Raw genomic sequence first — 12,712 nt, 5'->3', positions numbered from 1 at the left:
CTGTGCCCACAGCGTGTGCTGTCGTGTTGTGGTCTGTGCGTGCCAGCGGGAGCGTGTGCTCCTGGCTCTTTGGTGGCCGGGCGGTCACTCCATCTCTGGGTGTCTGTCTGACTCTGGCTGGCTGGGCACTGGACCGGCGGGGCGGGGGTGTCGGGGAGACCATTAATCTGCGGTGACAGGCCGGGCTGCCGGGGGAGGGGGAGGGGCACGGGCTGCGGGAGTGGCTGCAGCGGGAGCCCGAGCGGGCCGAGGGGGAGGGGGCCTCTGGCCGGCGGGCGGGGCGAGGGAGCCCGGGTGTCGGCGGGGCGGGGGTGGGGACCTGGGAGGAGGAGGGGCCGGCTGGAGGAGCCGAGGTTCCTACCGCGGTGCCCGGCCGCTGCTGGGCTGGCAGCGGGCAGAGCGCAGCACCCTGGCAGCGGAGCCCGCACCAGGGGGCCATGGGCAGCCTGAGCCAGGCGGGCTGCTGTCCACGCTCACTGCCAGGGTGACCCCAGTCCCGAGGCCCAGCCCCAGTGACCCTGGCTTCGTGCCAGAGGCTGCCCTGGGAGCCAGGCCGCCAGCGCCTGGGGCGCAGCCTGGACTGAGGCTGCTGTTGAGGTGCAGGTGAGGCGCTGGCTGGGCCCTCGGGCCCCGGGCAGGCAAGCTGGGGGGAGCCAAGTCCTCCATGGCGGCCCCAGCGGGGAAGGCGAGCAGGACAGGGGCTCTGCAGCCCAGGGCCCAGAAAGGCCGGGTGAGGCGGGCCGTGCGCATCTCCAGCCTGGTGGCCCAGGAGGTAGGTGATCCCCCCCAGCCCCTCCCCCCACCCTCCGAGGCGGGGGCACCGAGATGGATGCGGCCCAGAGGGCTCTGGCTCCAGGCCGGGAGAGGGCTTCTGAGATGCAGGATGGTTTGGTGAGCCCTGGGATCTGTGGCCCCGCTCATCCCACTCTTGGCTCCAGCTTGCTCGCTTTTCTCCAGACCCGCTGGGCCTAGGTGGACAGTGTTTTTCTTGCCAGGGCTTCCCTCCTCCTTGGGCTTCCGTGGCCCAGCCTTCTAGCTCGAAACACAAAATGAGGAGAGGGGAGAACAGGAGCGAAGTGGGTGCGCGGAGAGGATGGTGGGGAGGCAGGGGAGGAGAGGATGACTCCCACTCCCACCCCACCTCCCCCAGCGAGCGGGCAGCAGCCGGGCCTGGCACAGAGGCGCTGGGGCTCCACCCCTCCAGCACCCTGTGCGTTGTGAGTGGACCCTGCGGCGGGCGAGGGAGGCATGGGCTGCTTCAGGGGTCCAGGTTGCGGGGCTGGGACCCGAGGAGGCTGGGGTCAGAGGCCACTGGATGAGTGGTGAGGGCAGGCTGAGCCGGGCACCTGGTCTACCTCTTCTGGGGCAGCCTGAGGTGCTGGTGGCTACGCTCTGGTCCCCCAGGCTGCTGACTCTGTAGGCACCTCCTGGGAGCCACGTCTCCAGCCCCCGGGGGGCTTCTGGCAGAGAGGAGCCAGCTCAGGGAGGATGGCAGGGGGAGTTGGAAGCGGCTCACGGGTGGGTCTGAGAATCCTACCCCTGTCGCCACCACCAGCACCCAAACTCTCTGCCTTGGCTCTTGTGCCCCTCCCAGCTGGGGGACAGGTATGGGGGGCGGATTCTTCCCAGCCACAGGTGAGGACCCGGGGATTGGCTTAAATGAGCTTCAGTATTCTGTGTGACAACAGGTTATGTAACAGGGGAGGTTATATACTGGCCCAAGGCCGTGTGGTGAGCTGGCGCTTGCAGAGCTGAGCCCGGCTGGCCCCTGCAAGAGGAGGTCTGAGGGTCCGGGCCTCGGGCCCTGGGCTTGCCCCCAGCATGTGTGCTTGTGTACTGGGTGCTGCTGGTCCTGCTGTGGGCAGACTCAGGTAGGGGGCAGGATCCCATTTGTCAGGTGTGGTTCAGCACAGCTTCAGGGGCCTGGCCTCTCAGGTGTGGTGAGGAACCCCATCCAGGAACCTTCTGCCTCCTTGTCTGTGAGGGCCCTTTGCAGTCCCCACTTGACCCCTGAAAGGTCACCCCCCATGTTTTCTGCCTTAAGGAGCAAGGGGCTCGGGCTGAAGGCAGGGCAGAAGCGGGGGCCTAGAAGCCACGTGCCCCTTCCCCTGCCCCAGGCCCCAGCTGCCCACCCCACCCATCCTGTGCCTCTGGAGCCCCTGTGGCCAAACCTCTAACCATGGCCCATCTTAACTTCTGGTTACTTCCACTAAGGAGAGGCTCTCCACACAGTCCATCTGGTGAGGGTGGTTCCAGGGGGTCCCCAGCTTGAAAATGAATGGGAGTCTGCGGCTCCACCCACCACAGCCCTCCCCAGCACAGAGGCCTGAGGATGCGGGGCCCTGGCACTTAGTACTGCTCCCGCAGGGCTGGCAACCTTGGCTCTCAAGGGGGTGGGTGGGGCCTTGGGTTTGGCTCCCCAGGGATGGCAGGGCCAGGCTGGGAGAGAGTTTGGGGATTCTGAGGGGCAGGGGGAGGCCGCAGGGGGACAGACAGAGGCTCCTGGGACAGCGCGAGAAAGCTGGTCTCAGCTCTTCCTCGTTTGGCTTGGGGAGAAAGAGGGGTGTGACTGCCTCCCCCAGTCTGGATGGCGAGCCTGCCTCTGCCTGGGTGACGAAGGGGCAGGACCTGAGGTGAGCTGGTGCGGGGCTGGGTGATCACTTCTGAACGGCTTCCCTGGGCCAGCGTGAGCAGGGAGGGGGAGTGAGGGTCATGGTCTCTCTTTCCAGGATGCCAAAGGGCCTGAGGCTGGGTGGCTGGTATCCTTGGGCCAGAGGCATGAAGGGACATTTAGGCCCTCAGTCCCTGGGCCACCAGCAATGGGACTTGTAAGGAGCTGCCAGTGACCACCACCATTTACATTGCCCAGGCCAGAAGCTGTAGTCCTTGGAGCATTTTCTGGACAGAGACTGTAGTATATATGTGTGTGTGTGTGTGTGTGTGTGTGTGTGTGTGTGTGTGTGTGTGTGTGTGTGTGTGTGTGTGTGTGTGTGTGTGTGTGTGTGTGTGTGTGTGTGTGTGTGTGTGTGTGTGTGTGTGTGTGTGTGTGTGTGTGTGTGTGTGTGTGTGGTGTTTGGGGCTGTGAGCAAGATCGTACGGTGAGAGTTATATCCATAGTTACCAGTCTGTATCGGTGGTGGGGAGCAGTACTTGTGGGTGTCACTGCTTGGTGCCCTGGACTCAGAGAGCCAGCCAGGAGGTCCCGTGCTGCATGGGGAAGGAACTCTGGTGAGTGGCCGTGTCCCCTTGTCTGAGGGTGGGCTTCCCCGCTTGGCCTCTTCTCTGGAGGGCCCAGCAGAGATGCTACCTGCTCCTACCCTGGAGGGCCCCACAGTCTGTCCTCCCTGCCCAGACCCTGGCTGGACATCATACCCTCACCTCCACCTTCCCCGCCGGCTCAGGTCCTGTCCCTGGGGGCCGACGTGCTGCCGGAGTACAAGCTGCAGGCACCACGCATTCACCGCTGGACCATCCTGCACTACAGCCCCTTCAAGGCCGTGTGGGACTGGCTCATCCTGCTGCTCGTCATCTACACGGCGGTCTTCACGCCCTACTCAGCCGCCTTCCTGCTGAAGGAGACAGAGGAGGGGCCCCCGGGCCCCGACTGTGGCTACGCCTGCCAGCCGCTGGCCGTGGTGGACCTCATCGTGGACATCATGTTCATTGTGGACATCCTCATCAACTTCCGCACCACCTACGTAAACGCCAACGAGGAGGTGGTCAGTCACCCTGGCCGCATCGCCGTCCACTACTTCAAGGGCTGGTTCCTCATCGACATGGTGGCCGCCATCCCCTTTGACTTGCTCATCTTCGGCTCTGGCTCTGAAGAGGTGGGTTGGCAAGCAGGCAGGGGCAAGGGGAGGACAGCAGGTGGTGGGGTGAAGGGGTGGGTGGCGACAGAAGGAGGGTGGCAGACGCATGGCAGAGCCCCAGCTAACCCGCACCTGCTCCCCTTTCCATATGAGCCGCTCCCCGGTTGTAGTGGTCCAGAGGGCTCACCTTTTCCTAATGTGTCCAAAGTGGCCCGTCTTTTTTTTTTTTTTTGCGGTACGCGGGCCTCTCACTGTTGTGGCCTCTCCCGTTGCGGAGCACAGGCTCCGGACGCGCAGGCTCAGTGGCCATGGCTCACGGGCCCAGCCGCTCCGCGGCATGTGGGATCCTCCCGGACCGGGGCACAAACCCGTGTCCTCTGCATCGGCAGGCGGACTCTCGACCACTGCGCCACCAGGGAAGCCCGCCACTGTCTTTTAATTCACATGAAAGTGCCCTCAAGCTAGTGGGAGCTCTGGCCGGGCACCTGAGGGTGGGTGCACCTTTCCGAGCCCCAGTTTCCTCATTCTGGCCGTGGGAACCGCGAGCCCTTTGTCACAGAGCTGGCACGAAGGTGAATGGGCTCCATGCTGGGCCCAGTGAGTGGGAGGCGCTTTTATTTTGAGGAAGTGCTGGGGAGAACTCCTCGGGGGTCTCACCTCCGATGCCCCCCCCCGAGAGCTGCAGTGCCCCCACTCCTCGTTTGCCCCCCTCCCCCACTGAATATCCACCGACCCCCGTAGCTGATCGGGCTGCTGAAGACGGCACGGCTGCTGCGGCTGGTGCGCGTGGCACGGAAGCTGGACCGCTACTCAGAGTACGGGGCGGCCGTGCTTTTCCTGCTCATGTGCACCTTTGCGCTCATCGCGCACTGGCTGGCCTGCATCTGGTACGCCATCGGCAACATGGAGCAGCCGCACATGGACTCCCGCATCGGCTGGCTCCACAACCTGGGCGATCAGATCGGCAAGCCCTACAACAGCAGCGGCCTGGGCGGCCCCTCCATCAAGGACAAGTACGTCACCGCCCTCTACTTCACCTTCAGCAGCCTCACCAGCGTGGGCTTCGGCAACGTCTCACCCAACACCAACTCGGAGAAGATCTTCTCCATCTGCGTCATGCTCATCGGCTGTGAGTGCACCCCTGGGGCAGGCGCGGGGGCTAGCCAGGGGCCCGGGGTCCGGGAAGAGCCTGAGGCAGAGGAGAGGGTGGGTGTTAGAGGAGCCAGAGTGGGGCCCTGGGACTTAGACACCCCAGGGGACTCCATCGTGGCATGTCTGGGGCTGGGACACCGGGGTGGAGGCGCAGGGCAGAGCCAAGGGGTGCGTGTGCCTGGGTTTTTGTGTCTGTGCATCTCGCGTGTGTGCTTACAATGAGACGTGACTGCATGTGTTGCTGACACAGTACAGGGGCGGGCGGGGTCCCTCAGGTGCTGACGGCCCCACTCACCCCGCCCCCAGCCCTCATGTATGCCAGCATCTTCGGCAACGTGTCGGCCATCATCCAGCGGCTGTACTCGGGCACGGCCCGCTACCACACGCAGATGCTCCGGGTGCGTGAGTTCATCCGCTTCCACCAGATCCCCAACCCGCTGCGCCAGCGCCTCGAGGAGTATTTCCAGCACGCCTGGTCCTACACCAATGGCATCGACATGAATGCGGTGAGGCCACTGGGCTTGGCCTCCGGCTGATGGTGGGCTGGAGGGAGCAGCGTGATGGTCTGGACTCCTCCTGATGTAGCGGGCACGTCTCAGACCGCCAGAGTCGCCCTCCGTGGTTCAGGTGGTCCCAGTTAGCGCCAGGCAGGACCCTGGGAGGAACGTTACCCTCCTTTTGCCCATGGAGCTCGTTTACTGGGTGAGCGGTCACTTTGGGGCAGGTGCTAGACCAGGCCCTGGGTGATCGTGTTTAATCCTTATGACAGCCCCAGGCAGGAGCTGGTCTCCGAGCCTCACACGTTAGAGCGCGGAGGTTAGAGCAGTGAGGCGTCGTCCCCGAGGGTGCACGGCTGGAAGGGGTGGAGCTGGACTGGGCACCCAGGTCCTTCCCCTGATAGCGGACGCCCCGGTGCTCCCCGCTGGATCTCCGGTGGGGGTGGGTGGGAGTGGGGTCCCGGGAGAGGGCGTGCTGAGCTGCCCCCTGCATTCAGGTGCTGAAGGGCTTCCCTGAGTGCCTGCAGGCGGACATCTGCCTGCACCTGAATCGCTCGCTGCTGCAGCACTGCAAGCCCTTCCGAGGGGCCACCAAGGGCTGCCTGCGGGCCCTGGCCATGAAGTTCAAGACGACGCACGCGCCGCCAGGGGACACGCTGGTGCACGCTGGGGACCTGCTCACCGCCCTCTACTTCATCTCCCGGGGCTCCATCGAGATCCTGCGGGGCGACATTGTCGTGGCCATCCTGGGTACGGCAGGGACCGGGAGCTGGGCCCGAAGTGCCTGCTGAGGCCTGGAGAGGTCCCACCCAGCCCGTTAAGGACACAGTCCTAGGGGCTGTGGCCCCGGGACTACCCACAGGGACCTTGGGCTCCTCTAACTCACCCAAGCTCAGGCCTTCCAAGGGGTCAGTGGAAAGGACTCTGGGCGTTTCCAGATTCTGCTTCCCTTCCGGGTCTCCTCACGGGCAGTGACACCCTTGTTCCTTAAAACAGGACCAAATCCAGATGCTCCAGGGTAGACAGTGGAGGGAGGTTGTGCAGCTGATTTTACTAAGGGCCACGTGGTTCCCTGTAGCCTCAGGCAGTACAACCAAGCCTTCGCCTCCAAAGCAGAGGGAGTCCTGCCCGTCTTCCCCTCACACTCCTTTTTCTCTGCCCTACCTGTGTACGTGGGCAGGTGTACCTGGGCACTGGGACTTCCTGCCCTCTGCCTGTCCTTCCTTTGGCCCTGGACACCTCAGGGCAGATGTGCCAACGGGGAGGTCTTTATAGATTTTTATTTCTCAGTTTGGCATAAACACATGCTCATGCCACAAGCACCCCCAAACACAAACCAAAGTTTTGCTAAACAACAACAGTCGCCTTAACTACATTCTGGTGTTTTCTGTTCTATTCTGTGCTAAGCTATGCTATCCTGTTTTCTTTCAGTAAACAAAATGCTGGTCTTGATTCACTACTGTGTTTGATCTGTAGCTTGAAGAACATTGTCTATGGGGGTGCAGTGTTTGGCCAGGAGGGTGTTTGGGACATGGGCTTTGGGGGGTACCAGAGGAGTTAGAACCCAAGGAGGAAGCCAGGGCCACGGGCAGAGCTGGGCATCCGGGCTGGAGCTGCTGGCTGGCCCAGGAGCTGGGAGGCACAAGATTCCTGGCCCTTTACCCTCAGGGCGCTGCTCTGCGCACACCCGGCCTTTGCGAGCTGGGGGAGGATGGGCTGGTTGATGCTTCCCTGGCCCTGGGGGCTGGGGCCCGGCAGTCCGTGACCAGACTGAGGGGAGGCGCCCGGCCACGGTGAGAACGCCTGGAAGTCAGGCGCCTGCTGCCTTTGCTGCCGCCCCAGGGGCTGAGCCCCTCTCTCGGTGGCCTCCAGGGAAGAATGACATCTTCGGAGAGCCTCTGAACCTGTACGCGCGCCCTGGGAAGTCCAACGGGGACGTGCGGGCCCTCACCTACTGTGACCTGCACAAGATCCACCGCGACGACCTGCTGGAGGTGCTGGACATGTACCCCGAGTTTTCCGACCACTTCTGGTCCAGCCTGGAGATCACCTTCAACCTGCGGGATGTGAGTGGGCCGCGCGGCCGGCTGCACGCTGGGTGGCTGCCCCTTCGCTGTGTGTGACCTTCTCTCTGGGCTTGTTTCCCTGTCTGTCAAATGGTATCTGGGTCACACCAGGTTGCGAACGTCCCAGGCTCAGCCCCGGTCCTGGGGCAGAGCTCACACCCCCAGAGCCGGCACTCCCAGCCCCACCTTCTCTGTTCGGGAGGGGTTCTGGCCGGGACCGGGCAGGCCGGGTGGGCGCGGAAGGGCCCTGACACCGTTCTCGGTTCCAGACCAACATGATCCCCGGCTCTCCCGGCAGCGCGGAGCTGGAGGGCGGCTTCCACCGGCAACGCAAACGCAAGCTGTCCTTCCGCAGGCGCACTGACAGGGGTGAGGCGGGGGGAGGGGAGGGGAGGGGGCGGGGTCCAGGTGAGCCGGGAGGCGGGCGGGGGCGGGGTCTAGAGGAGGCGGGGCGGAGGGCGGAGCGCGGAGTCCAGCGGGTCTGCTCCCCACAGACTACACAGGCCATTCGGCCCTACCTTCAGTGTCCCCCACCCCCCACCCCATCACCCCATCCTTTCAGGCCCACTGGAAATGTCGCCTCTTCCAGGAAGCCCTCTTCCACCCTCCAAGGCAGGGGCGCGCCTAAGTTTCTTTGGTCCTCACAGGACTGGCGTCCTGGTGGGCACTGCTTTGAACTGATGAGGGGAGGAAAGACAGGACAAAGGAGGGCAAAGAGGCCAGCACGGGGGCTGAGGGCCCGGGGTCCCAGAGAGCCGCTCCCAGCAGTGCCACTGCCCGTGCTTGGGCAGCCAGTGGTCACAGACGACCTGGTCCCGCCCTCGGAGTTCTCAGCCCTCTTGAAAGTGGGGGAAAGAGAGTGGAAGAAACAACTGGGGACAAACCAGGGCGTCCAGCCACATCGTCTCCCAGACCTGCTCCCCTCCCCTCCCCTCCCCTCCCCTCCCCTCCCCTCTGTGCCTCCTGCCTGCTCTGAGGCCCCTTCTCTGTTTCCCACAGACCCAGAACAGCCAGGGGAGGTGTCGGCCTTGGGGCCGAGCCGGGCGGGGGCAGGGCCGAGTGGCCGGGGCCGGCAGGGGGGGCCGTGGGGGGAGAGCCTGTCCAGCGGCCCCTCCAGCCCTGAGAGCAGTGAGGATGAGGGCCCAGGCCGCAGCTCCAGCCCCCTCCGCCTGGTGCCCTTCTCCAGCCCCAGGCCCCCCGGAGAGCCGCCGGGTGGGGACCCCCTGACTGAGGATGGCGAGAAGAGCAGCGACACTTGTAACCCGCTGTCAGGTAGGGCGGCCCCCCACCCCCACCCCGGGAGGGCGGGCGGGCGGGGCGTGGCCTCTGTCCCGGCCTCAACCCAGCTCTCTGGCTCCAGGCGCCTTCTCCGGAGTGTCCAACATCTTCAGCTTCTGGGGGGACAGCCGGGGCCGCCAGTACCAGGAGCTGCCTCGCTGCCCCGCCCCCGCCCCCAGCCTCCTCAACATCCCTCTTTCCAGCCCTGGCCGCCGGCCCCGGGGCGACGTGGAGAGCAGGCTGGATGCCCTCCAGAGGCAGCTCAACAGGTGAGGGTGGTCCCTGGGATCAGCCTAGGCCTGGCTGTGTGTGTCCAGGGGGGCGGGCCAGTAGGGGTGGGGCACGGGCGAATTGCAGTGTGGTGTGTGGGTTTCGGGCAGTGTTGCAGGGTGAAGTGGGTGTCTGCTCTGTCTAGCCCTGTCCACATGTCCAGCAGCTTGACCCTCTCCTTGCATTCAGAGCCGAGCCAGGGGCTGCCACACCTAGAATGAAGAGTGGACCTGGGGTTGACCAGCTGGCTGTCCGTAGGGTGGTCCTGAAGACACAGTCACTGGTGTCTCCACTTCCCTGAGACCCAGAGCATCCTCCTCCTTCTTGCCCCAGGCTGGAGACCCGGCTGAGTGCAGACATGGCCACCGTCCTGCAGCTGCTGCAGAGGCAGATGACGCTGGTCCCGCCTGCCTACAGTGCTGTGACCACCCCGGGGCCCGGCCCCGCCTCCACCTCCCCTCTGCTGCCCATCAGCCCCATCCCTACCCTCACCCTGGACTCGCTTTCTCAGGTAAGTTCCAAGCGCCCCAGCCCTGCCTCTTCTGCACCGATTCCACCCCAGACCGGCTTTGCTGCCCTTTCTGCTTGGCCTTGGGCCCCAGCCTCCTCCCACCCTGTTCCTGCCCTCCTCCCAGGCTGTACTCCTGGAGGAGGGCTGCCCTAGGAGCTGCGAGCACGGAGCAAGGCAGGAGAGCCCCCAACAAAGCCCCCAGACAGCTGGGCCAAGGAAGCCAGCAGGCTGAGTGGCATTCGCTCCCCTAGTGTCACCTGAATGGCCAGATCTACTCAGGGTGCCTGTGTCATGGCTGTGGGTGGAGGGACTGTTGAGCCAGGGGCCTGGTGGTGGGTGCTGGGTGCCAGCGTGCCCTTGGGATGGGGTCCCAAGCCCCTGCTGCGACTGATAACCCCTGGGTCTGGTTCTACTGCCAACCGTGGACTCTCATGCTCAGCACTTTGCGGGGCTGTCCTGAAGGCTCTGGCTAAGCCCCAGGGTAGCACTTCCGGCCCGCATCTCTCCCCTCCTGCCAGAGATGGGCCTTTGTTGCCCCTAGTCCTCTCCTAAGTGGACACGTGTGTTCCTGTCCTGCTGACAGGACAGCTGTGTCTGGGTCTCAAGAATGGGGCTCCTCTGGCGACAAGAGGTGGCCTGGGATCCGCTCCCCCCCTCCCTCTGGCATCTGCTACCCCCTCCCATCTGCCGCCTGCTCCTGTTTGCAGACACCAGGGCCCACGTCAGCAAATGTGCCAGTCTCCCTTCACAGCCTCCTCCGCAGAGATCTCACAGCAGACTCGTCAGCACCCACAAAGCCCCTCCTGCCTGCCCTGGTACTCTGCCTGGCCTTCTGAGGCCTGGCCGCCCGCCTGCCTCTGTTTCCAGGTCCCTGAGTTCTAGATTGGAGGAAAGAACCCTGTCTCTCTTTCTGTACAGCTTCTGTGCCAGCTCAGGGCCCCTTATTCTGGATTGGGTTTGAATCCAGCGGCCATGTTCCCTGGGGAGGGAAGCGGCTGTGGCCTCAGGCTCTCCCCGCAACAGGCAGAAGCTCCCGAGGCCCCCAGATGCCCGGTCTGGCTCTTGCCCACCCAGAGCGCGTTTCTCCCAGAGCAGGTTGGAGTCCTGCTCTGTCTGCCTTGGCGCTTCTCCTGTGCCCTCCAGGCCTCTTCTGTCTGTCACCAGGGTCTCCTGACCCTTTCTATCCTCTGATCTATCCTCTGACCCTCCCCTGCCCCTTGGCTTCTAGCTTCTCACACTCCGGTTTCTTTGCAGGTTTCCCAGTTCGTGGCGTGCGAGGAGCTACCCCAAGACGGCCCTGCTCGACGCCTCTCCCTGCCGGGCCAGCTGGGGGCCCTCACCTCCCAGCCCCTGCACAGACACGGCTCAGACCCGGGAAGTTAGTGGGGCTGCCCAGTGTGGACACATGGCTCATCCAGGGTTCAGTGCACTGCCTGGGCCCCTCCTGTGGAGGCCCTGCCCAGGAGGCCCTGGCCGCTGACGGGAGAGGAATAGGAAGGCACAGCCCCTCCTCCAGCCCTTGGGACCATCTCCTCCTGTGGTCCCCTGGGCCCCGTTGGGGAGGGGCAGGGGCAGGGCCGGGCAGTGGATGGGGGTCTGTGGTCCCCTCACTGCCCTGGGGGCAGTAGCTGGTCTAACTGCCGGAGGCACCCGGCCCTGGGCCTTAGGCACCTCAAGGACTTTTCTGCTATTTACTGCTCTTATTGTTAAGGATAATAATTAAGGATCATAGGAATAATTAATGAAGATGCCGATGACTATGAATAATAAATAATTATCCTGAGGAGACTCCAGGGGTGCTGGGAGGGCACAGCCATCAGCACGCTGTATCCCATGTTCACGTTCATAGTGTCCGGTGCGCTGGCCTCTCTGAGGGAGTCCAGGCCGACCTGTCTGTGTGCACAGGGCCTGCAGGGGCAGCTCCGACGTCTGGGTGTGGAGTCTGTGCGGTCGCGGTGCTCCCTCGGGGCTGACACAAGTCACCTCCAGGACCTCTTGCCTCCGGAGGGCCCTGCTTCCATGTGGTCCTGGATTCAGGATGGCAGAGAGCCACCTGGACTCTTTTACATATAGAGGTTGTTCTAATGGGATGCCAGGCCTGGGGTCCCGCCCCTCAGGGTCATGGTGGCTTGCTGGGTGGCACACTGGCCCCCAGAGCTGGCCCCAGGCTGACTGCTGATGTGGCTGTATTCTTCCCTCACACAGCTCATGAGCCCAGCCCGTACTGACTTGAACCTGGGGCTGTATTTGGCCAAGCCCCCAACTTGGCCTTATCTTGACCTTGACTCAGACTCACATGGATCCTATATAATTGGCCCCCCACAGCAAACCACCTCTGGGCACGTTGGTTTTCTCCACCCTGACCAGAGCCCCCGCCCCCTGGTGTCTGGCTCCAGACGGGCCTCACCTCCGTCACCTCCATCACTTGGTCACCTGTGATCCCTGACCAGAGGAGCTGCCTGAAGAGGGTGGAAGTTTCAGGCAACTCATTCCCATTATCAGAGGAGCAAGTCAGAACAGATGTCCTGGGGCCAGTGAAGGGTGGTGGCCATGTGTGTCCGTGTGCTCGTGAGTGTGTGCGTGTGCACGTGCCATGCTGGTCTTGCGCGAACACCCAGCCTCTCAGAGGAGCTGCCGTGCGGTGGCCGTGGTAGGGCAGCTGCTAGCCAGCAGGAGGGGCCAATGGGCAACGGTGCTGCCCAAGGCCTCCAGGGTCGCTTAGTCCTATAATCCCTGACCCTTTGAGGTGGGTGTGTTAACCTTTCTTTGAACAGAGCCCATTACTGCCTGTGCCGGGATGGGGAGGGTGTTGGGAGGAGACCCTGGTCTCTGAGCCACCTGGAGGGTGCTCTCTTTCCAGAGCGTGTAGGAGAGAAGTTCCTGGTGGTTCTGCACCAGGGCCTTGGCTCCCCTACCAGGGGGTGTGACCAGGGAGGGGTCCCTGTGAGTTCAGTGTGCCCTGGGGGACAGGGCACGGAAGATGGGCACAGGGAATAGAGATGGGGAGAAGGATGAGACCCCGGGTGGTGGGGAGGGGTGACACAGAGAGGTGGGCCAGGAAGAAAGGGCAGCTCTGTGCAACAGGATCTGGCACGTGTGTATGCAGGTGTACACTTGAGCGTGCGC

At 63.8% G+C, this 12,712-nt stretch overlaps 1 protein-coding gene across 2 annotated transcripts in view; it reads left to right on the top strand.

The window, feature by feature from the left end:
- The window catches only part of KCNH2 (potassium voltage-gated channel subfamily H member 2), a 33,195-nt gene extending 22,226 nt beyond the window's left edge, over positions 1–10,969 (top strand). Inside the window, exons 1-11 of one of the 2 annotated variants that reach the window (XM_060107818.1) lie at positions 665–772; positions 3,402–3,830; positions 4,554–4,941; positions 5,271–5,470; positions 5,959–6,211; positions 7,334–7,527; positions 7,797–7,896; positions 8,527–8,799; positions 8,888–9,074; positions 9,409–9,586; positions 10,841–10,969. In XM_060107818.1, coding sequence (XP_059963801.1) covers positions 665–772; positions 3,402–3,830; positions 4,554–4,941; positions 5,271–5,470; positions 5,959–6,211; positions 7,334–7,527; positions 7,797–7,896; positions 8,527–8,799; positions 8,888–9,074; positions 9,409–9,586; positions 10,841–10,969 — 2,439 coding nt within the window. Of the gene's footprint in view, positions 1–664; positions 773–3,401; positions 3,831–4,553; positions 4,942–5,270; positions 5,471–5,958; positions 6,212–7,333; positions 7,528–7,796; positions 7,897–8,526; positions 8,800–8,887; positions 9,075–9,408; positions 9,587–10,840 lie in introns of those variants that run through there. The other variant, XM_060107817.1, reaches the window with a different exon arrangement.
- Positions 10,970–12,712: the final 1,743 nt, after the last annotated feature.

This window comes from Mesoplodon densirostris, chromosome 9 (assembly GCF_025265405.1).
Source record: "Mesoplodon densirostris isolate mMesDen1 chromosome 9, mMesDen1 primary haplotype, whole genome shotgun sequence".
NCBI classification, from domain to species: Eukaryota; Metazoa; Chordata; class Mammalia; order Artiodactyla; family Ziphiidae; genus Mesoplodon; species Mesoplodon densirostris.
The sequence above is the reverse complement of the archived record's forward strand: the minus strand, read 5'-3'. Positions and strand labels throughout refer to the sequence as shown.